This window comes from Trifolium pratense, linkage group LG4 (assembly GCF_020283565.1).
Source record: "Trifolium pratense cultivar HEN17-A07 linkage group LG4, ARS_RC_1.1, whole genome shotgun sequence".
Lineage (NCBI taxonomy): Eukaryota > Viridiplantae > Streptophyta > Magnoliopsida > Fabales > Fabaceae > Trifolium > Trifolium pratense.
Genome location: NC_060062.1, coordinates 13,875,573 through 13,902,749, shown reverse-complemented (window position 1 = coordinate 13,902,749; position 27,177 = coordinate 13,875,573). Strand labels below are relative to the sequence as shown.

General features: G+C 31.8%; 2 protein-coding genes and 1 long non-coding RNA gene across 3 annotated transcripts; 2 read left to right on the top strand and 1 right to left on the bottom strand.

Annotated features, from left to right (window-relative positions):
• Nucleotides 1–1,816: 1,816 nt before the first annotated feature.
• Nucleotides 1,817–7,433, bottom strand: LOC123920316 (L-ascorbate oxidase homolog). Its single transcript, XM_045972587.1, has 8 exons — nucleotides 7,037–7,433; nucleotides 6,826–6,935; nucleotides 5,621–5,891; nucleotides 5,433–5,535; nucleotides 4,868–5,213; nucleotides 3,615–3,980; nucleotides 2,827–2,905; nucleotides 1,817–2,213 (listed from the first exon to the last, which is right to left on the bottom strand). Exons 1-8 carry the CDS (start codon nucleotides 7,175–7,177, stop codon nucleotides 2,010–2,012), a joined length of 1,620 nt encoding a protein of 539 aa, XP_045828543.1. The 5' UTR covers nucleotides 7,178–7,433; the 3' UTR covers nucleotides 1,817–2,009.
• Nucleotides 7,434–10,953: 3,520 nt separating this feature from the next.
• On the top strand, nucleotides 10,954–18,060 carry LOC123920315. The gene is made up of 9 exons (XR_006813600.1): nucleotides 10,954–11,133; nucleotides 13,533–13,637; nucleotides 13,718–13,760; nucleotides 14,534–14,616; nucleotides 15,379–15,421; nucleotides 15,531–15,602; nucleotides 16,157–16,342; nucleotides 16,549–16,616; nucleotides 17,831–18,060. It is a non-coding gene; the product is annotated as an uncharacterized LOC123920315 (long non-coding RNA).
• A 652-nt stretch (nucleotides 18,061–18,712) lies between these two features.
• On the top strand, nucleotides 18,713–21,296 carry LOC123920314 (protein transport protein SEC31 homolog B-like). Its single transcript, XM_045972586.1, has 5 exons — nucleotides 18,713–18,843; nucleotides 18,958–19,209; nucleotides 19,333–19,416; nucleotides 20,418–20,582; nucleotides 20,687–21,296. Exons 2-5 carry the CDS (start codon nucleotides 18,961–18,963, stop codon nucleotides 20,936–20,938), a joined length of 750 nt encoding a protein of 249 aa, XP_045828542.1. The 5' UTR covers nucleotides 18,713–18,843; nucleotides 18,958–18,960; the 3' UTR covers nucleotides 20,939–21,296.
• Nucleotides 21,297–27,177: the final 5,881 nt, after the last annotated feature.

The following is a 27,177-nucleotide window of genomic DNA, read 5'->3' as shown; positions in this document are numbered from 1 at the left end:
TTCTTTGAGTAATTAAGCTTGATGGTAAAAAAGAATGTATATAGACTAAAATTTGAAAGAAATTAAGAAGAAAAAAAAAGTACGTATAACATCCCTTTATTATAACATAATAAGTTATAACAAATAGGGTTCTGATAAAAAAAAAGTACTAGCAAATACCTTACTATATTTTTAGTAAAAAAATGGTGATGAATAGATGAAATGTGTTACTATAATTTACTAAAATTATCAAACTAACCATTTTACAATGATTTGGACTTTTAGTGTTTTGGCCATAATTAAATAGCTCTATATATATTTTTTGGTATAGGGTCTTTACGTCTTAAACTTAGACATAGACATCACCCCTTGTTCTAAATATTTTTATAAAAAATAAATAAATAGATTTATAATTATTTCAATAATTCGTCTGTTTCAAAATTATTGTCACTTTTAGTTTCTCAAAAAATTTAGGAAGATACACAGATTATGTGGTGGAGTTATGAGGTGTTTTGGAAGAGTTACAGATGATATGGTCGAGTGGTTATTGAAAAGTGAAATTTCACGTGGATTCTGGTTAATGCTTTGAATAGTGATGTTCGGGAGAAGTTGCAGATTGATTCAAGTTCAATTTCAATGTTTTTAGAGTGGAGTTGGAAGTTCAAATCGCAAAGTTATTATGTGTGTGAATGAGGTTGCTAATATAGGTTGTGAGCCGAAGTGACTAACTACTAGTTTTTTTTATTTGTTTTTTTTTTTTTAGGTAGAAAATTCCTTAGTCTTTCTTCCAATACTATAACGAAAGTCTAGGCTGGCACATAACACGGAAATAACTTTGTCAACTCTGCCGACGAATCGTTATCAAATACTACTAATCAACCAAACTACTTCTCTGCCTAGAATTAAATTCTCTCTGCTACTTCTTTTTTTGACTATATAATTTGCTGTGCTACTTTGCACAATTCTTCACATCACATGCAATTTTTTTTCTTTTAACCAAATTATTGGGCTCAAGTAGTTAGTAAACTTTACCAAAAGATAGATCCTTCGAGAAAACTCGAGTTTGACTCGTGAAATAATTTTATTTATTTCGCAGTTGAACTCTGGATTACTAGCCCCCTTTACCTAGGAACCGAAGACAAAAAATAAATTATGTTCTCCAAATTACTAGTAATTCATTTTAAGTAAAAAAATTAATTCTTTTTGGGAAAAGTAACTAAGGGCAAGACTCTTGTCTCTTGAGTATGTTATGATAAGATAATTCAAGGCTTGACCTAGTTTGTAGTTTGGGTAATGCACTTTATTCATATTAGGGTCATGCTAACCGGTGCCCCCGGGGCACTGGTTAAGGAAACCAAAAAAGGAAATTTTAAAATTGAAAATAACACTTTTTAGACTTTCGAGGCGTTGACTGCACAAACTTCAATATGATATTACTATATTTGGTTCCTTAAACAGTGCCCTGGGGGCACTGTTTAGCATTTTCCTTCATATTAAAGCCCGAATTGTCTTTTATGGTTAAATATGGTTAAATATAATAGAGTAAATTAGAATTAGTTCCCTGACAAAAGAAAAAAAGAATTAGTTCGCATGAGCATCATTCAATTGGTCCGTTGTATTTTATACGCATGGTCGATGGTTCGAATTCGGGATCTCCCACTCATTCATTTCAAGAGTTGAATTTTTAGTCATTTGACAAAAAATAATAATGAAGATTACATGTTGGAAGGTAAGTTAGTGATTTCTATAATTAGTAAGGATAAAAAAAGTAAATATGTCAAGATTAGATTACTAATTAACTAACAAAGGGCATTATTAATTTTAATTAGAAATTGGAGATGACAAGTACTGCAGCATCAGCATGTTATTGGTTAAACAACATTCAACTCTATAATATATATATTTATAGCTATTTTCTATATCATCACAAACAATATCATGAATTATCATGTAATAATGGGAAGGGAACAAACAAAAAATTGGATAGGTAAGTCTTTTAAATAGGAAAAATGAATGATTAAATAAAAATACTAATTGTGGTGACCCACTGCTTTGCCACACTGAAGTGCATTGGTTGGAATTGGGTACTCATCTCTCCATGAATTTGCAGTTGAATACACTCTAATATAAAATTGTTGTCCCAAATACTGTCTAGCCCAATTCTCAGATCTCACATTCCACATTCCTACATTGTCCAATGGCAAGTACAATGCAGTCCATGACTTTGGATACACCTGTGTAAAGATAAATCCATAAATATTAGACTAGACTTCTCTAAATTCGACATTTAAAGTGCGAAGTAAGTATTATCGGGAATTGGATTTCCTAAAGTTGCAATGCTTGCATTCACTGAAGGAATTTGTATAAGACCGACGATGTTGTATGCGATAAAATGTTGGACTGTAAAAAAGCAATACAATAACACAATAAGCGTAGCATAGATGATAATGTTATGTTCGGATGTGTGGTAAGACTAGACGAGCTAGGATTATGAACGAGGAGAGCATTCAAGAGAGTTAGGGTAACACCTCTCGTAGAAAATATGGTGGAGACTCGACTTAAGTGGTTTGAGTATATGGAGATGTATCTTTAGTAGGGAGAGTATATCAGAAGAAGAGTAGTCAAATTGCTAGAGGCTAAGGAATACTTAGAAAGATTATAAGAGAAACTAGTATTAAAGACTTGGAGATTAATGCGTTGGATAGACATATTGTGCATGACAATATACATTTTGTGGTCGTTTGATCTATGTAGCCGACTCTACTTAGTGGTTATAGGTCGTGGTTGTTAAGGTTCACTGATACACAAACGAAAACATTACAAGGGATATCAACAAACTTGAATTACCTGAACTGTGCAACGAGAAATCGTATCTCTTAAATTGTAGTTTAGTCTGCTTGCAGCTGACCATTGTCCTCCATTCATCCTGCAAATTCCAGTAAAAATGAGAAAACAGAACTAGGCAATTCATCACCTTCTGTCATAGTACATCATAGATATAAGGAGCCAAATCACATATGAGAAAACATACTACTCCAATCTTTGGAAAAGTTCACTTTTTAGATTCATTGAATAACTTATGAATTTGGTATATATTGCCTAGTTACATTACATCAGTTATTCAATGAATCTAAAAATTTGATTTTTGCTTATAATTAAGACTAGAGGTCCCTAAACATGTGAAGGGTCAAAACCGCATAATCGCATTATTTAGAAGGTTAAAAGTGTAATTAAATCTTTATTTGCCGCTTAAAGTAAATCATATATTTTTTAAAAAATCTTAAAACAATTTTTTTGACTAAAATGTCTTATTGTAATAGGAATTTGCTGGAAGAACAAATTAATACTCCCTCTATCCTTAAATATAAGCAAAAGTTCACTTTCATATTCATTGAATAACTGATGTATATGGTCTACAATATAGGCCAGATACATCAGTTATTCAATGAATCTGAAAAGTGAGTTTTGCTTATAATTAAGGATGTTTGAGACACAAATGTCTTGATATTTTAAACTGACAAATAATTCGATACAGATCAATATTTCAATTATGTCACATAAATTAAGACAAAGGGAGTATAAAATTCATAGCTGAAGCATCTTATCTTAATACTATAAGAGTTTAGTGAACATACCCTACTACAAAGAAGCTGTGTCCATCAATGTGCCATGATTGCAAAGTGTCTTCAGGATTCTCAAAAACAACCTCTACAAAACCTCGAAAATCGGCCTCCATGACAGAAGTCTGAAGATAACCGCCTCCGCCAGTGGGGTTGTCTGAGATACTTCCAAGTGAAAACACCCCTTGAATCTTGAAGTAATCAGCTAGCTTAAGTGGTGTATCAGCTGGGATAAAGGACACACTGTTTACAGCAAATCTTTGTTTTCCATTGATAATTGGAGCAGAATTTTGAAGTCTAATTGTACGTGTTGTGTTTATCATTCCATAATGGTATGATCCTTGTGGATTTGGTCTTGGCCCACTTGCTGTAAGATTCCTCCTGATTCAATTAGTCATTTGTTAAAGTCGGCATTAGACAATATATTTCATATATAAGTATAAAATTATATACAGCAGCACCGACACTTTAGATTGAAGGTGTGTCCAGTGTCCAACATGTGTCAGTATTACTAATACTAGAGACACATGTGATTACATTCAATAACTTCTACTTTCTATTATTATCGATGTTTACATGTTTGTGTCAGTGTTGAGTCTGGTTTGCTACCTAAGTTCTTCATTATGGAACAATTTGATAAATATCTATATAAAATTCATGAATGTCATGGCTAAGTAAATTTTAACTCATTTTTTCCAATGAAATGAAACAAACTTAACTATTTCTCTCCTATTTAATGATAGTATCTTTAAAATATTTCTCTTTTATAATTTAATTTTTATAAACTTCTAATGAAGGTTAATTTAGTCCAACAAAATAATTTTGCAGTTGAGATTAAGAGAGTAAATGTGATTAACCTACTACCTTGATTACCACGAAGTAGTCAACTTTTGCTTATAATTCATTGCGAAGGAAGTAGAGAACAGATAAAAATGTGCATGCGAGTATTTACTAAACTACCACCGGGTCTAGTGCAAGTGGTTGGTGCGCAATGTATGTTAGTGTTGTAAACCTCAAAATATCGAGTTCAATTCCTACAAAAGAAAAAGTACTCACTAAATTGACACAAAAGTTTATTCTGCAATCTGCACAATCACTGAATCACATTGTTAGGCAATGCATCATCTAACTTACGAAATAATAGTCTCCGTAAACATAACTCAGTTGATAGAAACATTGCTAATTCACTAGGCTACTTTACCATAAATAAAAACTTCAAGCGGAGAATTTCTATCCACTAGGCTACTTGACCATAAATAAATAAATACCTAATAGACCGAGCTTGTTCAACGGACCAATCAATCTCAGTTGTTGGTCCACCAGGGAGAGGACCAGAAACACTTCCTGCTGAGTTACTGTAATGAAGAATGGATGAAGCATTAAGAACTTGTGAGGTGAATCTTGTTGTGACAACAATGTAGTAGTCATTTGGTGGTTGATCAGCAGTAACTAATACAGAATAAGTCTGCCCCAAATGAATGTCAAGTGAATCATAAGTGTTTTGGAGACTGTGAGTTCCTTCCACCTCAACTAGCTTCATCTTATGCCCTTGGATTCTGAAATTTATCGAAGTAGTAAGTCCCACGTTTGATATCCGGAACCGGTAAGTCTTGCCTGCAAACAATCAAGTAAGGTTATGTGCCCGCGTAACTTCTACAATCATTCTAACAAATTTATTTAATCTCGCAAAATATCTCAACAAACTGAATATTTTTAAATAATCACATAAAATTTTGTGACTTCAATTATTTGTATAAAAAAAAGAACAAACGGACACGTTAGTGTTCGTTTGCACGCTATTCTTCTATTAATTATAGGCTACATCTGCTGTACCTTGATCAACTGTGAATGTGTAAGCATTGGAACCATGGCCATTGATAATAAGTCCATCAGGGAAAGGAAGGTCACTTCCACTATCTAAAATCGCCCTCAAATCCTGCGAAAAAGATAAACACAAATTAAGAGATCATTTACTCAAAATTTCTTAAACAATGAAGATTGTTTCTTAGTTAAAACTTAACTGTGTGATTTCTCTTGTACCAATCTCCTGCCAATATGGTGAAATCTCCTGATGGAGGATCAAAAGGTACAGGAATCATGGAACGACTAGCGATTTTGAAACCGCCGTAACCGCCTGCTGCTTTGTGGAATGCAAGGGAAGGAAAGTAGAAATAGCTACCAATTTGATCTTTTACTTGAAGAATGTAAGTGAAGTTCTGTCCTGGTGAGATTGGACAATTTGTACCAGACACTCCATCCTGCCATGAGTTTCTCCTCTGCTGCACTCCATTCCTATAGATTCAATCACATAGTCTTAAAGTTAAAACTGAATTTTCAGCACATGAATAATATATGTACATTGTAGTCTTAGTCCTGCTATTGTTATTTACTTATTTGTTTGGCTCACTAATTTGGGTTCTTGGAGTTCGCTACTCTCAAGGTCTCAGGTTTGAATCCTCTCGGTGTCATTTTCTGTGTTCGGCTAGTTCATACAGTCACAGAGCTTTTTTTTGAACAAGATACAGTCACAGAGCTAAAAAAGCTTTGGATTTAAATGGGCACCTGCAAGTGGGAGGTGGAATTGGCGTCCATCGAATCAGTCGGTCCTTGGACCGGATACCGAGTCTTAAAAAATTATAACAACTACAAGACGAGCATCCCAATATTTATCTAATCACATCAACTTCAAGACGAGCAAATCACCATTTTAGTCTCTAAAATTGTAGGCGCCTGGTAAGTTGCTCTTTTAGTCTCCGAAATCAATTAAGAGGGACTTAAAGGATTTTCAATTCTAATAATCATTTAGAATTTCAGAGATTTCGGTAATAAATTGAATAAATGTACGATTTCTAATATTAAGTATGTGTTTGGTATTATGCAGGTTTGTAAAAATTACAGTGAACCACCGTGATTTTGCAAGCCTTAGCCACCATGATTTTGGAAAACCTACAAAAATCATGTCTTTGAAAAGGTTACACTTTATAGCTTTTACAAAATCATGGTGATTCACTATGATTTCAAAAAATCCATCGTGATACAAAACATGCACTCTGAAGATCTACTCACATTGCAACATTGGAATGGAACATTATCTAGATCTACCAAATTATCATACAATATACTTCAATAAATGGTGCCAAAAAAAGAGTAAAAATACTATTATTTTCTACAACTTCTTTTATGCAAGTGAGCTTTATCATTGGAATAAAGAAGAAACAAAACTAACCAGGATATAAGAAAAGGTTCATCCAAGCTATTGAAAACATTGATAATCAAGTTATCATTTGTCACTGACTCAATCTGTGGCCCTGGAAATTGTCCATTTATCAATATCCCCTGCATAAATATTTCCCAAACCAAAAATATTAATTTCATTCATAAGAAATAAGAAAAAAAAATGTTATAAAAAATAAATAATGATAAGAAAAATAAAATACCTGTTGTTTAACTCCAAGTGGATAAATATCACCATATGTAACATTCCAAGTATAAAACCTATAAGGATCTTCTCCACTAACACATGCAACTAGTAACACTAAGAACAATAATAAGACACAACATTCTTTGGAGTAACCCATTTCTCAGTTTTTCCTTCCCCCTCCAACTCAAAATCACAACCCTGAAACCAAATCTACTACTTTCAATTGAAATGTTTTTTTTTTTAAATACAAAAAATTCTTATTTTCCTTTGTGCAAAGAAAAGTAGTCACTCCCTACACTTTTCTTTTAGCTTTTGCTTTAGAACACTGTCATATCATGTCCTACAAATATTATTTATAATATACTGTCGGTGTATAAATTGATTCTACTTGAGCAGAAGCAATGGATACCTCTTGCTTGTGGCATAAATGAGTTGTAACCTATAAAACACGGAGATACGACACAAATATTGACAATGATACTAACACGTTGATATTGATTATTAGAATATGTGTATATTATTATTATTAAGTATGAAAGTTCTGGATAAGAAACATCTTTATTTTGTAATAATTAGTTTCCAAAACAAGTTACACAATAGTTGTATATTATTTAGAGCATCTCACACGTGATCTCTATAATTTCATGTAATATTTATGTAATTCATACTTATTTTACTCCAATTGTGATATCACTTTTTGAGTATCATACATTAATGACAAACAGTAATGTTTTGACATATATGGAAGCTATTAAATTAGATTTATATACCAAAAATAAAAATAATAATAACATTAAATTGATGATACGATACCTTATTTAAGGTACTGTATCATCAATTTTGATACCCTCAATGCCACGTTATGGAACTCCCATGATAAAAAATTTAAGGTACCGTATCATTATGAAACTCTCTTAAATACCTTTATCAGAGATGATTTTAGAATTCACATCCATACAAATCAGAGAATTATATTCTTATATAAAGATGTTTCCTATACTGAACTTTCATACTTAATAATAATAATATACACATATTCTAATATTGGTAATAATTTAAGAAAATAATATAATTCAATATAATTATAAACACCAAGTCATACCTTATCCGAAGAGTATATGAGTTTCTAATGAATATAAAGTGTGTGAGCATAAAAAAAAAAAAAGTGTGTGAGCATTAAACTCTTCGGATATTGAATTGAACACAGCTAAGTTATTGATGTTACTTACCATAGAAGAAATTAAAAGCAAAAGAATAGTACATAAGATAATAATTTAAAATGCTAAATGCAAGGTTAACTTTAACTAGTTTTTAAACTTTAGCATGATTAAGCTAGCATATCATTGATTAATCATGTGATAAACATGTGTTTTTCTTTTTTGGTACAAACGGATGAAGATGTTACTATCATGGAATAGTGCATTAGGGTCTACATGTCTTTACATGTTTGAAAAAACAAGGTTTGGCATTGATAGTCATGCAGGTACCAAAATCTTTATTACAAGAGATTAATGGTCATGCAGTGAGGGTGACCGTGTAAAATAGATTTATATGGTTGTAATTTTTTTTAACCGAATCAAGAGCATAATAATGACATAAAAAAGTATACTGTAAAAGAAATTTCAACTAAGTTGATACTTGATACCACCCTCCCTTTGTATACTCTAATCCAATATCAGATGTTGGACTATTTTAAAACTCCACAGTTTCCAATCCAAAACATATATACATGCGTACAATTCTAGACCCCACAAAAACAAATTTGGTCGCTAAGTTTTCCATCAAAGTAATGAATTTTAATTATTATGTAAAGTTAAATTAGATTCGTTTTTGGTGGTCGAAAACTTATAATATAAATATTGGTTTAAACTTTTACATGTGGTGGTTAAATCCTTTTGTTTATATGGATATCGATTAAGCTATTTGTTTTTAGAGTATTTCTTCATGTGAACCGTAAACTCTCGAGGTTCTCTGGTACACTTTATGATAGTTAGAACTCTATGTTCATATTAATATATTGTATTTTTACTTGTTCAAAAAATCTATTATTTACATGTTTAAGAGTTTTTTCTCAAGGAAACAAATCTACTTGTCACTTTCTTATGAACTTTAATTTTTATTAATTCAATGTGGCATCCTCTCATTCATCATTCTCTTAGGTGGCGTCCTCTCATTTCTTTTACCGGTCAAAATTTCACGTGACAATCTCTCAATTCATTTTGCTAATATGTCATTCTTCTATGTTTTTTCCTTTAGTCATTAGTGCTCAATTATAAATATAGAAATTGTTCAATCAGGTTTTATGAACAAATGTCTATATATTAATATTTTGATACAATTGAAATTTTACATATGGAAACTTTTGATTATTGACCAACTCATTTTTGGAATATATATTGATTAAATTAAATCAATGCTGAAATGTATGGAAATTTCAAAAATTAAGGACCAAAAATCTACTATAGTTTCTATATATACGGGTCAATATGTAAGTGTGAGGGTCATTTAGTGTCTCAACGCCCCTTCTCTATTTTCTCTTCTCACCTTCACTACTCTTTTTTTTTTTTGACAGAATCACTACTTTTTTTTTCTATCTATTGCTATTGTTGTTTTTTTTTTTTTTTTAAATAAAAAATCTATTGCTATTGTTGGTTATTTCTTATTTATTTGTTCAATATAATTTTTGAAATAAACAAATAAAAATTATATAAATTTGGACATTTTTTAAAATTTGCACATTAACAAATGAGATATGCTTAAAAAAATTATATAAATTTTTTTTGTGTCAAGCAAATGACAAACAATTCTACTGTTCATTACTTTTAAATAAATAATATTAAAATTAAAATCGGCCCATTTTGCTTCTCAAATGTGAAATTTTTTCACACGGGGACATGAGATAAAATATTCCTGAAGAAAACAAATGTCTAAAGGAGAGAGATGACGATTAAGAACAAGTATATTAACCGTTAGATTAGTTTTTGCATAATGACTTTTTTTTTATGAAAATAAAAGAATAAATATATGAACATGTGAATTTGGAACGGGGAGTGGAATATCACTCTCCATTATGTCATTTCTCCTTAAAATATCCAAATTTTGGATCTTTTATCATATTTAAATAAACTATTACATTAAATATAAAATTAATTTTACAAATAATTAAAAAAATCACAATATTAAAATTTTAATAATCCATATTTTTCATGTGTGAAAAATATGATCTATATTTTTCATAGAACATTAACCCGGGCGATAGCACGGGTAAGTTATACTAGTATATTTTATAGACCAATTCACAAAATAGGCGTAGTCTCATTAAGTCAGACTGTAACCAAAAATAAGTCTCATTAAGTCATTAATTCATTAATTAAAACAGTTACTTAAAGGAATATTTTTATACTTAAAGAAATATTTTTATATGGTCATGGTGATAAAAAAATTATATTTGATCACACTCACAAAAAATATCACATCATTTAATAATTTAAAAAGTAAATATTATTTAATTATTTTTTTAAATACTTTATTTACCTTTTTGTAAGTTCAGCGTCGATTACCATTGAACCAACTAGCGATTGTCGGTCGATTAAAATTTTTAAATAACAAATAAATCATTTAAGTTTTACATTCGTTACAAATTAATTTTTTAAATTTTATGTTTGTAACATACAAGTCCTTAGAAAATAGGAATAAAAAATATATTTAACTCTAAAAAAAATAATAAAAGAAAGAAATACACTATAAAAGTTATTTAAAAAAAAAAAAACCTAAATCAAACAAGAAAGAAAGAAATATAAAAAAAGAAAGAATACAGAATAAAAATTACTACTAAGAAAGAAAGAAGGGTTTTACACGTGGCACATGCGCATTTTGAAATATATATGTGTGTGTGAGCTTCAATCATATTACATAATTACCCCTACGTTCAGCTCTTGTGGAACGACGTCGTTTCTTTGAAGAAGAAGAAGATGGAGCACACAAGTATGAACTCCGGCGAGTTTCCGGTATGCTAATTAGTGAAAAGAATATAAAAATTCTTTCTTTCTTCTTCAAGAAACAAACACGCACACATGTGTGGTGTTCGGTGGGTCGTTCAAAGATCAAGAAACGGTAATTTTTATGCCCATAATCTCTTTTGTTTGTAACGGTAATTTTTTTCAACTTTCTTTCCACATATTTTCATTTTGATTTGATTATTAAACGACAACATTCAATCTTCTGCTTCATCAAATCAAAACCCCTTTTTTCTTTTTTGATGAAAATTAGGGTATAAACCCTAAATCAAGAACATTCAATCTTCTGCTTCATAAAAGGTATAACTTTATCCATTTTTCACATTCTTGATCATCATTCAAGAACATTCAATCCTCTGCTTGAGAAAAAAAAAACCTTAATCGTGCAAAAATGTGTTATGTGCCAAGACCATGTTTTCTTAATTCTGATACTTCAAAAACATTCGATTTCTGCTTGAAAACACGACATTTTACTTGATGAAACGTGTTTTGTCCCAATAACTTTCAATCTTCTGTTTATTGGAAACTTCATTCCAACATATTTGCCCCGTTTGGTTTATAATTAATACCTATTGGTAACAATGATGGGTTGTCGATTTTTCATTCTTGAGTATTCAAGAACATACTTTCAATCTTCTGCTTTGGAAAAAAATGAACTTCCAATTTTTGGAAGATATTAAATGTCACCGAATGTGACAGCTAGTTGTTGCCATAATTGCTGGTCTCTATCGGTGTCTGCTTTTCTATTACTAAAAGAAATTATGAATTTTTATTCATAATAATGCATGAATGATATATATTCTGCTTCGATGACCCTTAGTCCCTAAATTCAATTCTGCAACTGGAATTAAAAGTGATTTTGCAGTATGAACTTAATGACCCTTGTCCCTAATGTTTCATTAGTTTTGTAAGGGATGGATGCTTCCATGACCTTTCAGGAAAATGCATTATGAATTCTTTATTCATAATGGAAATGTTGGATGGTGGCTTTCAAAGAAAAGTAATTTTAATAGACTTTTTTGTAAGAGTGGCCCAAAAATGTTGGATGGTGCCTTAATGTTGACCCTAGTCCCTAAATGCTATTATCTATTGTGTTTTGAGGGTATAAACCCTAAATCAAGAACTGTCAATCTTCTGCTTGATAAAAGGTATAACTTTACCCATTTTTCTCATTCTTGATCATTCAAGAATATTCAATCTTTTGCTCAAGAAAAAAAAGAAGCTTAATCATGCAAAAATGTGTTCTGTGCCAAGATCATGTTTACGACTGATACCTGTTGCGATACCGATTTTTAAATTCTTGATATTTCAGAACATTCAATTTCTTCTTGAAAACACGAAACTTTAATTGAGGAAACATGTTCTGTCCCAATAACTTTCAATCTTCTGCTTATTGGAAACTTCATTCCAACATATTTGTCCCGTTTGGTTTATAATTAATACCATGTTGGTAACGATGATGGGATGTCGTTTTTTTCATTCTTGAGTATTCAAGAACTTACTTTCAATCTTCTGCTTCGGAAAAAAAATGAACTTGCAATTTTTGGAAGAGATTAAATGTCACTGAATGTGAAAGCTAGTTGTTGCCGTAATTGCTACTCAAGCAATTGTCTCTATCGGTGTCTGCTTTTATATTAAAAAAATTATGAATTTTTATTTATAATAATGCATGAAAGGATATATATTCTGTTTTGATGACCCTTAATTAGTCCCTAAATTCAATTTTGCAACTGCAATTAGAAGTGATTTTGCATTATGAACTTAATGACCCTTGTCTCGTTTTGTAAGGGATGGATGCCTCAATGACCTTTGAGAAAAATACATTATGAATTTTTTATTCATAATGGAAAAGTTGGATGGTGGCTTTCAAAGCAAAGTAATTTTTAATATGAAATTTATTCAAAATGTGGATGAATAGACTTTGTTATGATTTTTGTAAGGGTGACCCAAAAGTGTTGGATGATGCCTTAATGTGAAAGCTAGTTGTTGACCCTAGTCCCTAAATGCTATTATCTATTGTGCTTTGATGGACCCTTAGTCCCTAAATGCAATTTTACAACTACAGTATGAAGTGATTTTGCAATTGCAAAAGAAAGTGTTTCCTTGTGTTTGATTGGCCCATTGATAAGGGTTTCAAAGGAATTCTCTAAGGAAGAAACGAATCCACTGAAACAAACACTACAAAATTTTCGCTGTTTTGCCACGGTGGAATTGCCACGGTTATTGTACATGTGGGTAAGAAATCCATTTACCATGTTCTTAACCGTGGCTAAAATAATCCTGTGTTTTCAGTTCACAAACGCTCACTATATTTTTGTTTCTCCCTCTTTATATTTTCATTTCACAAAACACTTTGCCATTTTCTTCTTCCCTTTCATAGTTTTCCCAATTCCTCAGTTTCCGTTGATTTTCCGTCAATTTCCTCTTCAGCAATTGAACTCGTTATTGTTGCTTCAGCCACTGATTCAATTGTTCATTGTTCTCATCGTCACAAAGATTCTCCAGAGTTGTTCGTCGTTCTTTCCGTCACACATATTCATCGAGTTGTTCATCTCTCAAATTTTACGGTTCACCGAGCTGATGTCGCACAGATTCACCGATGTAAGTTTTCTTCTCTGATTTTGCTTTGTTGTGCCCTAATCTTACTTCATGTTTTGATCTAATTTTACTTCTTGTGTTAGGTTTCAGGTTGGTTTCCTTGCTCCATTCACATAAGTTTCAAAGGTAAATTGAAATTTGTTTCCATCTCTATGTATAATTTATTTGCCTTTCCCTCAGATTCCAATTTCTATGTACCTATAATTGTGAATAAGGTTGAATAACATTGAATATTTAAGCTATACTTAAAACATTTCTTGGCAAAAAGTCACTTCGATGAATATTTAAGCTATATATTGATTTTTATTTAATGGTGTTTGCCTTTGAGAAGCCTTTTCGTGGATATAATCAATGTGCATGTGGATTGTTATGGATTTTATATTAGTATTGATTTTCATCTCATGATTTGGTTAATTTCTATACATGTTAATTTTTACAAAAATTCTAATTGTAAAGTAGAGTGCTTCTACAAAGTGCTTCTACATTAGTATTCTTCATTTCTGCAGAATGCTTCTACAAATGTTTTCTATATTAGGAAAACAGAGTTTTTTACATAGGCAAATGTTTTTTCATATTAGTATTGATTTTTACCTCTCACAATCTGGTTCATATTAGTACTAGAAATTAACATCTATATGATTTTGATTTATAATCAATGTGCATGTGGATTGATTTTAATTGATTGTGTTTGTCTAAGTTGGTTTTTAGCTTCCACTTTTTTGGCTTTGTTTTTCTCAATTCTTAGGTGGCTTTGCTCTATTTTAGGGCCATTGTCTTGGTACAGTTTAAGCAGGATAGTTTAGTGGTCTTCCTCTTTTTTCCTTGTTTCTATCTTTCAGCTCTAGTTTGGGTACTCTTTGTACTGAGACAGGGTTATTGGTTGTATTTCGGGAAAAAAGGTTAAAGACACATTTGGTGTGTACATTTCAAAAAGGTTGAAAGAAGCTTAAGAAGGTGCATTTCAAAGAAAGAAGCTAAGAAGGTATACTTCATGCTAGTTTTTGCCTTTTAGCTCTTTGACTATTTACTCATTGTTTGCACATAGTAAAAAATAATGAATTGCACAAAGAAATGAACATCAAAAGCTAACTTTGCTTGTAATCTAGTCTTTGTAAGTTAAATGCTTTTCACTTGTGTAGTCTTTGTAAGTTTTCACAATTCCTATGCTCTTTAGATTCTTTGCTTCGTCGTTCAGATAATTTACTGTACCATTATGCTGATTTGCCTGATATCAAATGTTTCATTGAAGCACAAATTTTGATTTAAAGTGCTTAATTGATTGGATTTAGTACATAAGTTGTATATAATTTAGTATATAAGTTCATGTTTCATTGCATTATGATTGTTACTATCTTTCCTTCTTTTAGTTTAGTACATAAGTTCATGTTGTATTAATATTTAATTTAGCAAATCTTTTTTATTCCAGCCATAGCAATTAGTTGGTGTGTATAATACACATGACATGCAATTAGTTGGTTGTGTTTGTATAATACACGTGACATGCAATTAGGAAAAAAAGGTTGAAAAAACACATTAGATTTGTACACTTACGAAAAAGAAGCTAAGAAGGTATACTTCATGCTACTTTGCAATGATATTAAATATAATTCGTTTTCATAGACATGCCGTTTATTTCCATTGCTAGGTTGGTAAATGGTACATGTTATTTTTTGCATTGTAGTGTAAATGTCATGCTTTTATGATCACAACCTCTGGTTTAGTTCATTGACAAACTTTGATACAGGTGACAATACTTTTGAAGGAATGCCAAGACATCCAAGTTCATTGTGGGTCATATCAGAGCACCTTTTAAGTTTTTTGGATTTATTTTGATCTTAGTTTTTGAACTTCTGCATCTCATTTCTACTAGTAATCAATTCAATTTGGGATATGCAGTTAACCTTCAAGGACATCAATGGACTAGTTGAGCAGAATGTCCAACTCAGAAATCAGGAGGTGGAATTTAAGGTTTGTGTTTAAGCATACTACTAAGATTGTAGATTGTTGCATTAACAAACTGGTACAGAACATCTATTGTTTTTCCTTCCCTTTTAGTTCCATATTTGTGGAATTGTGGTTTTTTATGTGGGAGTGGATTTTATTGTGATGAGGAGTGAGTTGTAGATGAGTTAAAAGTTAATGTATAGTTCATGGACTTTGTTTGGCCTTGATGAGTTTGAATAGTGTAAGAAAAGAAAGAAAAAAAAAAGCATAAAAGAAGAGCAGGTTAAAAAAAAAATATGTTAGCCACGGTTATAAAGAAACCAACTCTTTGGAGTCTAAACTATTTCTTATGATATGGCAATATGATTAATGGAGGAATCCATAATGAGGTTGTATATCTGATAAAATTTTATAAAATTGTATAGTATAAGATTTACGTTGATAATTATAAATGTAAGTCTTGGATTTAGTAACTGAAAAAAGGTAGAACCTTACCCATTTTTATTATTCTTGATCATTCAATAAGATTCAATCTTCTGCTTGATAAATACAAAATCTTTTATTGTTGTACATAACAGTGTTCAGGTTCGACGGTGATTTGGAAACTGAAATCTCATGGAACTGTTAGTGGAAGACTGTAACTGAAGTTAAAAGCATCCTGGTGGGTAAGGGGAAGGTTGATGGTTCAGGTGTTGGTGTTAATGTGGCTTCATGCCAAATTATAGCAACTTTCTATCCAAAAAAATGAAAAGTCAGATCAAGAGGTATATGATTCCTGTGTCAGTTTTTTATGTTTTGATTATATTGTTGAATGCTTGGATGTGGAGAGTAATGATATGTGTCAGTACCCATTTTAAATTTATATGGCAAGTGACTGAAGTTTTTGCTGCAATCCATTTTTGAGTTATCACTTCTGTACATTACTTTTTAGCTTCGCCTGTGTATTCTTACAGCTTTCATTTCATGGCAGGTTGGGTTAATAGGTTTGCGAATGCTGGTGATACTGCGACGGAAGTTTCTGGGAATACAGCATTACAGGTGAGTTATGATTTCAAAACCCTCTTCGTAAGTGTTGTGTCACGTTATTTCCTTCAATTGTCTCATTGGAACCTGGATTTTCTAGTTATGTGAGATACTCCAAAATTGCTAAAGCATCGGTGGTATACCTGTATTTGATACCAATATGCCTACCATATTCCTCAAAATATGCTCTGAGTTTCCCTCTAAATTTTATATATTTCAAAAGAAAATTTTTGACTTATGTTTCGGTGATACTACATCGATACTTTGATAGCGATATCATTTCCAAAATCTAAGCTTTTTGCACTGCATTATTCTTTATCATGCTGTGAGCAGAAAATTAGAGTACATACTCTTTTGTTAATTTTTTGAGGAAATGTAAAACAATACTGAGCGGCATGGTTGTGAGAGAGTCGAGAGGTACATTATCATATTCAATATAGTTGCGGCCACTGACTTATTTAATTAGTAGAGTTGTCCCTCAGTGAATTAGACTTAGACGCTATGGTTTTTGGACAATGAGAATGTACAAAAATGATAAAATTAGCATTAGACAGTAAAAAAAATAGTAATTGAATAGAGTCAAGCCTTGTTTTAAAAATTAGCTTCTGGCATTCAATTTCTGCTTGAAAACACGAAACTTTAATTGAGGAAACGTGTTTTGTCCCAATAACTTTCAATCTTCTGCTTATTGGAAACTTCATTCCAACATATTTGCCCTGTTTGGTTTATAATTAATACCTATTGGTAACGATGATGGGTTTTCAATTTTTTAATTCTTGAGTATTCAAGAACTTTCAATCTTCTGCTTCGGAAAAAAATGAACTTTCAATTTTTGGAAGAGATTAAACGTCACTGATTGTGAAAGCTAGTTGTTGCCGTAATTGCTTGTCTCTATCGGTGTCTGCTTTTCTATTAAAAAAAATTATGAATTTTTATTCATAATAATGCATGAATGGATATATATTCTGCTTCGATGATCCTTGGTCCCTAAATTCAATTTTGCAACTGCAATTAGAAGTGATTTCGCATTATGAACTTAATGACCCTTGTCTCTAATGTTACTTAAGTTTTGTAAGGGATGGATGCCTCAATGACTTTTGAGGAAAATGCATTATGAATTCTTTATTTATAATGGAAAATTTGGATGGTGGCTTTCAAAGCAAAGTAATTTTAATATGAAATTTAGTCAAAATGTGGATGGATAAACTTTGTTCCATGATATTTTTAAGGGTGACCCAAAAATGCTGGATGATGCCTAAATGTGAAAGCTAGTTGTTGACCCTAGTCCCTAAATGCTATTATCTATTGTGCTTTGATGGATCCTTAGTCCCTAAATGCAATTTTGCAATCACAATACGAAGTGATTTTGCAAATACAAAAGAAAGTGTTTCCCTGTGTTTGATTGGCCCACTGATAAGGGTTTCAAAGGAATTCTCTAAGGAAGAAACAAATTAACTGAAGCAAGGTACAAAGAAACCAACTCTTTGGAGTCCTCTATGATATTTATACTGGTATTGCATCTCTTACACTGATCATCTGTATTATTCAAATGCTGAACCTGATCCAGCATTGAAAATAGTTTGTTGCCAGATTTCGCCTGTTATACCCCATAATTACCAGGAGAGTAGCTATCCTGGATTAGTTTTTAGTTTTACGGTAGGCAAAGCTCACTTAAATATAAATTTAAGTTACGGTTTTATATATAAAGTTAAAAATAATCGTCAATTTTATTTGATGCAGCTGAATAATTTTGGCAAAACAACAGCAGATGTCGCCTTGCTTTTCGCATGGGCTATAAGTGCTATGTTTGTTTAGTGGCTGTTATAGTTACACTATGTTAGTTTTAAATACTTTTTTTTTTTTTTTTTGAGGAATTGAGTGCAAACTATTTGATGTGTGCATTCAGAATTCTGTTGGAGGAGACATTCTGAATTTACATTCTGAATTCTGATGTGTCTTTTGGCTTTGGAGGTACACTTGTGTCATTTCGTCCTAGTGCTTCAGGTTCTCCTACTGGGGCTTCAGAGGCAAGATTTTAGTACTTTGAGTATATTTCTTTGTCAATGTTCTGTAACCTTTCAGTTGAATTCATCTTATTTATAATTTTCCAGGTTTATGTGCATAACAACATGGTCACTGAAGACGGTCTGTTGAGTCGTTCATCTGAATTTGAAGCTGCAATACAGAATGGGGAAAGAACTTTATTAAGGGTTTTATGTGATAAAAAGACTCAGAAATCAGAGTAAGTTCTATCCACGAAGCGCAATATTGTTTTATGCTGTTTGCGTTTGATTGTCAGCCTAACAATTAGGCTGTGGCTCTTGCATATGTTGTGTGCTTTTTATTGTTATGGCAGATAATGCAAATGGTTCAGAGAAAATCGAAGATGATGATGTGGAAGTGGAAGAGAGCAGTGATCCTTCATTTGATGACAGTGTTCACTGTTCAGCGTGCTTTAGTTGTTGGGGACAACAAGAGGGCAGTTTCTCAATGCATATCTGCAAATAAATGGGCTGATGCTTTAGTTATTGCTCACGTGGGTACTACCTCCTTGTGGGAAAGTACATGGGATCAATACCTTAAGAAGAACCGATCACCATACTTAAAGGTAGTTGATATTATTACATCTTACAATCTATTTAAATTTCATATCCAACAAAAATTGTCAAATTCCTATCAGATATTTATTTTTTGTAAATCTCTTTCATTTGTGGTTCATTTCTATTTTCAGGTTGTTTCAGCGATGGTGAGCAATGATCTCTTAAGCCTTGTGAACACCAGGCCTCTAAAATTCTGGAAAGAAACCCTTGCTCTTGTAAGTCTCATTGGTCTTTGCTGCTGATCTAACTGTTTTTTCGGTTAGTTTTTAAAGTATGCTCATCATTTTAGTCTTCCTATAATTCTTAAATTGATTAAAAGGGAATACGGAGTTACGTATGAAAATTTTAGTAGTGTTCAGACTCACTTAAACCTCTGGTTGTTTTCTGCCTTCATTGCTTCGTTTTTGCCTGTTTTCTGATTGTTGATTTTCGTTTAAGAGTTTGCAAATGCTGTTTTCCCCTTTTCTTTGTCTTTGGCCACTTTTATTCTTTTTTCTGTTTCTACCCGTCCCACTGGTTCTTGTTGGTCCACGCTTTTAACTTTACCCAGAACAGTACATTTGTCACTCCCGTCAAATCTTGGCATTGTTCTTGAACCTACTTTCACTCTAAATGCTCCCCAACTCCAAGACTAGAGCTCTGATACCAAGTGATAGAAATTGGATCAGGAAAGAGAAATCTTTATTGGATGCAGTAACAAAACTCAGGTATTCGAGAGATCTAAACTCTCCCAGTTGACTTCCATCCTCTCCATCTCAACCCCTATTCCTATTTATAGGCAACAGGCCTATGATGTTTATTATACGCTGTAACTAACTCAAGTAACTTCGATGTTGTCGATGGCAGATTATGATTGCGAGCACCAACTTCATTGCGGCCACCATGCCCCACCATACGAAAACCAATACACCACTCCCATTGTATTGTGGTCTGTCAACTTTCCCTGCCTTGGTGCCACCATGATCAATTTTCAACACTGTCCAACTCCCTAATTGTTACTATTAACAAACTAATTTGATTCAACCTTTTGACATATGTTGTCTACATACTATTGCTACAGTTGTCATATTGAGTGATATCTAAGATCATGATGCAATATGTGGATGGTTTATCTTTTTCTTAGCATAAACTATAAAATCCCCAATGGGACATAAATTTTGATTATCGGGTATTTTTATAGTAAGCTATTATAATTCTTGTCTTCACATGTTTACAGTTTGCTCAGAGAGATGAATGGACTATGCTCTGCGACACACTTGCTTCAAAACTCATGGGGGATGGCAATACATTAGCTGCTACTCTTTGTTTTATATGTGCTGGAAATATTGATAAAACATTTGAAATTTGGTCAAGGAGCTGCAACTCTTTGAAATTTCTTCAGGTAAGATTGATACTCGTATTTGTACATGTAAATATGTATAACTATAGTATAAAACTCTCACTTACCAATAGTACAGTTTGACAACCAGCAATTATACATGTTAGGATTTGATGGAAAAAACTATTGTTCTTGCCTTGGCAACTGGGCAGAAGCGCTTTAGTGCCTCTCTGTGCAAGCTTGTTGAGAAATATGCTGAAATCTTAGCAAGTCAAGGGTTGCTGACCACAGCAATGGAGTATCTAAAACTTTTGGGTTCTGAAGAACTTTCGACAGAACTTGTGATATTGAAGGACCTAATTGCACTGTCTACGGAGCCTGGTAAACTTTTTCTTGGATTTCTATATGGCATGGTTTAAAAAATAGAGGAAAATGATTATTCAAGAACATTCAATTTTATGCTTGAAAAACGGTCGAACCTTACCCATTTTTCTCATTCTTGATTATTTAAGAACATTGAATCTTCTGTTTGAGAATAAATTGAACCTTCAATTTTGTTAATCAAAATTTAAAAGGGTGTTAAAAATGGGGTGGAGTATATTGCTCTAGTAACCCCAAATTTGACCGTTGGAATCGATGAATATCCGTTGTTTTATAAATTTTAACGGATGGATCATAGATATGCCTCAATGACCATATAGTAAAATGTTGGATGAACTTAATGACCCTAGTCCCTGAATGTGAAAGCTAGTTGTTGCCTTAATTGCTACTCAAACAATTGTCTCTATCGGTGTCCTCTTTTCCATTAAAAAAAGTTATGAATTTTTATTCATAATAATGCATGACTGGATATATATTCTGCTATGATGACCCTTAGTCCCTTAGTTCAATTTTGCACTGCAATTAGAAGTGATTTTGCATTACAAACTTAATTACCCTTGTCCCTAATGTTACATAAGTTTTGCAACGGATGGATACCTCAAATACCGTTGAGGAAAATGTACTATGAATTCTTTATTCATAATGGAAAAGTTGGATGGTGACTTTCAAAGCAAAGCGAAGCAATTTTAATATGAAATTTTATTCAAAATCTTGATGGTGTCTATAGTCTTTTTATGACCCTAAATGTGGATGAGCTTACCAACTCCAAATTCGACAATAAGATGGATATACTTTGTTCCATGATTTTTGTAAGGGGATTGCCTTAATGTGAAAGCTAGTTGTTGCCTTAAATGCAATATTAATATAATATTTCATTCATAATATAAGGCATGAATGTTATCTTTTGTGCTCTGATGACCCTAGGCCCTAAATGCAATTTGGCAACTACAGTAAGAAGTGATTTTGCAAATGCAAAAGGAAGTGCTTCCTTGTGTTTGATTGATTAGCCTACTGATAAGGGTTTCAAAGGAATTCTCTAAGGAAGAAACGGATCAACTGAAAATAAGTATAAAGAAACCAACTCTTTGGAGTCTAAACTAGTTCTTATAATATTTATCTGGTATCCGTTAGTCTTTTTTTACTTCAGACCTATTGTGAAATCCGAAAAATTTTGGTGGGTGTTGGTATAAGAATCAGATAGCACTAGATTTGTGTTGATAATTATAGATGTAAGTCTTGGATTTAGTAACTGAAAAAGGTAGAACCTTAACCATTTTTAACGTTCTTGATCATTCAATCTTCTGCTTGATAAATACAAAACCTTTTATTGGTGAACATAGCAGTGTTCAGGTTCAGCATGCTAATAAGGTGGTTAATTCCCAAGGTTCAACAGTGATTTCGAAACCGAAATCTCATGGAACTGTTAGTGGAGGACTGTAACAGAAGTTTAAAGCATGCTGGCGTGGGTAAAAGGGCAGGTTGATGGTTCAGGTGTTGGTGTGGCTTCATGCACGAATCAGATCAACTTTTGATCCCAAATTTGAAAATGAAAAGTCCACATCAAGAGGTATATGATTCCTGTCTCAATTTTTTATGTTTTGATTTCTCGAGTGGAGATTATTAGACAATCAAACACAATTTTTTTAAGAACATTCAAAATAAACTGATTATATGTTCTATGTCGAGACCCTGAGGTTGAAAGATAACCTTCGTTTGCTATGGTAATTTTTTTTATTTTTGTTCACTTATTTGCATTGATGCATATGTTCAGATACTCATTTTCTCATTCTTGATTATTCAACATTCAATCTTCTGCTCGATAAAAACAAAATAACCTTACTAATTCAGCAAAAGGTGTTTTCTCCCAAGACTCTGTTTGGTACCAATATTTTGGAAGATAGTACTTTTTCGTTTGCTATGGTAATTTTGGAACTTTCAATCTAATATATTTGCATTGAGACACCTATTTTGTACGTACCAATATGTCTATTTCTTATTTAGTCAAGAACATTCATTTCTTTTCTTGAAAAAAGGTAGAGCCTTAACCATTTTTCTCATTCTTGATTATTCAAGACATTCAATCTTTTGCTTGAGAAAAACAGAAGAACCTTATTAATTGAGCAAAAGGTGTTTTGTCCCAAAATTCATAATGCTTGAATGGATATCTATTTTGATTCGATGATCCTCAGTCCCTAAATTCAATTTTGCAACTGCTGCAATCATAAGTGTATTTGTATTATGAACTTAATGACCCTAATTCCTAATGTTTCATAAGTTTTGTAAGGGATGGATGCCTCAATGACCTTTGTAAAATGCATTACAAACTCTTTATTCATAAAGGAAATGATGGATGTTTGTTTGACCTTTAAAGAAATTTTCATATGAACTTTTATTCAAAACGTGTATGGTCTCTCTATTGTCTTATTATGAAACTGTCACCAAGATGATTTTTTTTCCCTTCAATATTTATAAAGGGTGGTATGGTATACATGAGTCCACTAACTCCAAATTCGATAATCAGACGATTATACTTTTTTCCATGATTTGTGTAAGGGATTGTCTTGATAACCCAAAAATGTTGGATGATGCCTTAATGTGAAAGCTAGTAGTTGCCTTAAATGCAATTTTAATATAAAATTTTATTCATAATATAAGGCACAAATATTAGCTATTGTGCTTTGATGACCTAGTCCTTAAATACAATTTTGCAACTGTAATATGAAGTGATTTTGCAAATGCAAAATGGAGTGCATGCTTGTGTTGGATTAGCCTATTGATAAAAGGTATCAAAGAAATTCTCTAAGGAACTAACTCTTTGGAGTCTGAACTATTTCTCAAAGGTATATATGGCATTATGCAGACCACCATGTCATATGAGGATGCTGGCATTGCGACCAATGAATGAAACCATAACAAAGTTGTATCTGTCAATGCTTTTGACTGCAAGTCTTGGATTTATTAACTGAATACAGGTGAGCTCTTAAAGGTGGTACAACCTCTCTGGTATGCAGCCTACAAACTTGTTGTGGTGACTAATGACATTTCTTTCAGACGATTTATTATGTAACAGGTATGCTCTGTGCCGAGAACCCTGAAAGATATTATCTTTTGTTTGCTACCGTAATTTTTTGAACTTCCTTTCCACATATTTGCATTCATGCATGTGTGATACTCATTTTCTCATTCTTGATTATTCAAGAACATTCAATCTTCTGCTTGAGAAAAACAAAAGAACCTTAATTGAGCAAATAGTGTTATGTCCGATTTTCTCATTCTTGATTATTCAAAAACATTCAATCTTCTGCTTGAGAAAAACAAAAGAACCTTAATTGAGAAAATAGTGTTATGTCCGATTATCCTGTTTGATACCAATATTTTGAAAGATTAACTTTTCCGTTTGCTATGCAGTAACTTTGGAACTTTCATTCCAATATATTCGCATTGATACTTGTTTGGATACACATTTTTATAATTCTTAAAAAACATTCAATTTTCTGCTTGAAAAACGTTAGAACCTTACCCATTTTTCTCATTCTTGATTATTCAAGAACATTCAATCCTTTGCTTGAGCAAAAAAGTGAACCATCAATTTAGTAAATCAAAATTTAGGAGAATATAAAAATCCTAAGATTGTGAATCATTGTGTGATGGAATCTTTTTCATTATCTAAAAAAGGACTTGATTATATTGCCCTAGTAACCCCAAATTTGACCATTGGAAAGGATGAATTTACTTTGTTTTATAAATTTTGTAACGGGTGGATCATTGATGCCTCAATGACCATTGAGTAAAATGTTGGATGAACTTGGTCACCCTAGTCCCTGAATGTGAAAGATAGTTGTTGCATTAATTGCTACTCAAGAAAATGTCTCTATCAGTGTCCGCTTTTCTTTCAAACAATATATATGAATTTTTATTCAAAATGCATGAATGGATTGTGCTTTGGTGACCCTTAGTCCCTAAATTAAATTTTGCAACTTCAATTAGAAGTGATTTTGAGTTATGATATTAATGACCCTATTGCCTAATGTTTCATAAGTTTGTAAGGAATGGATGCCTCAATAAAAATGACCCTAACTGGTGTTATTTATTGTCTTTTTATGACCCTAATCATGAAGCTGAGATGAATTTTATTTCAATATCTATAAAGCGTGGTGTGATAAAAATGAGCTGCTAACTCCAAATTCAACAATATGATGATATTTGTAAGGGATTTTCTTGATGGCCCAAAATTGCAGGCTGATGCCTTAATGTAAACGCTAGCTAATGAGAAGGAATTCTTATATATAGAGGAACTTTGTTCAACAATAGTACACTAGTGTTGTTCTTTAATAACAGCTCATTCGATGAGATCAAAGCATCGTTTCGTAAATTGGTTTTGGGGTGAGGATTTGAGGATAATGAATACTTGCTTCACACAAAGTGGAAGTGGCCACTATTGGATAAGGTAGATTTATAGTGAAAAAGGGTGCTCATGGCATAATATGAAAATTTCTCAACACACCCACCCACTTTCTCCCCCACTCCCCAAAAAATTCGGAAAACGTTTTCCGAATTTTTTATAGTGTAAATTTTACACTAAAAAACAGTTCGGAACGTATTTTCCGAATTTTTTTAGGTGCGCTAGGGAGTGGGGGAGAAATATTGAGGTGCGTTGAGAAATTTTCGCATAATATGGCGCCAAAGTATTATCAAATTTAAATCTTGCGGGTCAAACTTCAAATCTTTTTTGTGGAAATATATTAGTGGGATTGGGATGGTTAAAAGAGTGGAGAGGATTGGATTGGGATCTTTTTTCGGTTAGACAAACATAGATGGATTTTAGAATTTAGCTCAAAGTTAATAAACAACACTCACCCTTCGGTACAGTAAATATATGTATGGTGTTGGGGAAGTTGTGAGATAGATTTGTGTCATTAAAAGTTGTTATATTTTCTTGAAAGCTCCTCCTAAATAGGGTGTCAATTAAATTGAATCTATTTAAGACGCAAATTATATAAAATTGAGTTAACCACGTATTTTTGGAAAATTTTATTGGAAGGGCAAAATATTCTATGTTTCTTTCTTCATTTTTTTTAAACTTCCCTGTTAATTTTCTTCATGATTTTAAACTCCCAGTGTCAATCCAGAAAAATGACTGAGACTCAAATGAGAATTTTTTATGATGGTAATCCATAGAGCAAGACGTGCACTATAGTAGAGAAAATAAAGTACATCATTAACAGGGTTGCGATTGAGAGAATATGCGTAACTACGTATAATTTCATTCTAGTAGTTTTTCAACTATAAGCTAAGAATTATTAGTTATCAACTATAAGATAGTATAATGTTTCAACTAACTTTTTCAATTATAAACAAGCTTATACTCTCTCTAGTCTTGTACGTAAGCAAAATTTCAAAAAAGCTCTCCTTTTAAGGAAAGTAGGTAAAGTGTAATTAATGATTAAGAAAAATTATTGGTGACTACTTCTCTACCCTCACATAAATTGAGGGTAGTTGCCCTATGCTGATGTGGCACCAATAAAATTCATCCACGTGTATTTAAGTCAAACATAATTAATTTTTTACCATAAATTATTTTGACTACTTTTATTTTCAATTAATTATATTTTATGTTACTAGTTTTCTTTAATTATATTTTAGACAATGTGTAAATATAATTAGAATTAATTTGATCATTAATGCTTGTTTCTAAATATTATATATTGATTCTAAAATTAAATATCAATGTTATTAGTAAAATAAAATCAATGTTATAGGCTCGAAAAAATAAATATATATCAATGTTAGTTTAAATAAAAATAATAAGAGAACAAAAACAACAAAGAAAAAAAACTAATATCTCTAATTTAAATACACAATTCAACTTGTACATTTATTAAATGAAATTAAATAATGCTTCAAAAAAAATCAAAACAAATAATTTATGCTATTCCGGTGTAAATACTCCCTCCGTTTCAAATTACTTGTCGTTTTAGAAAAAAAATTGTTAACTATCTAAGTCACTCATGTAAATTCCAAATATTTAGGAGTAGTCGAAACCGTAAAAGATTTATATATTTGAAAAATTAAAGTTTGTTTTTTTAAGTTTTCAAAAAAAAAATGTTTGTTTTTTAAAAAAATTGGTACATAACATATTAAATTTATTGGAAAGATAAAATGCATGGAAAAAAACAAATTAAGCTTATTGGTGAATTAAAATAAGGTATAATAAGAAATTAAGTGCAAAAATACAATTTCTTAATTTTTTTTTTCTAAAACGACAAGTAATTTGAAA

Bases quoted from the DNA above. Each gene is read 5' to 3' on its own strand.
- LOC123920314 (XM_045972586.1), top strand. From the start codon at position 18,961: ATGCAAATGGTTCAGAGAAAATCGAAGATGATGATGTGGAAGTGGAAG. The intron at 19,210-19,332 runs GTAGTTGATATT...TTCTATTTTCAG, and splicing joins ACCGATCACCATACTTAAAG to GTTGTTTCAGCGATGGTGAG. The intron at 19,417-20,417 runs GTAAGTCTCATT...ACATGTTTACAG, and splicing joins GGAAAGAAACCCTTGCTCTT to TTTGCTCAGAGAGATGAATG.
- LOC123920316 (XM_045972587.1), bottom strand. From the start codon at position 7,177: ATGGGTTACTCCAAAGAATGTTGTGTCTTATTATTGTTCTTAGTGTTA. The intron at 6,936-7,036 runs GTATTTTATTTT...ATATTTATGCAG, and splicing joins CACTTGGAGTTAAACAACAG to GGGATATTGATAAATGGACA. The intron at 5,536-5,620 runs GTTAAGTTTTAA...TCTTTTTCGCAG, and splicing joins GGTACAAGAGAAATCACACA to GATTTGAGGGCGATTTTAGA.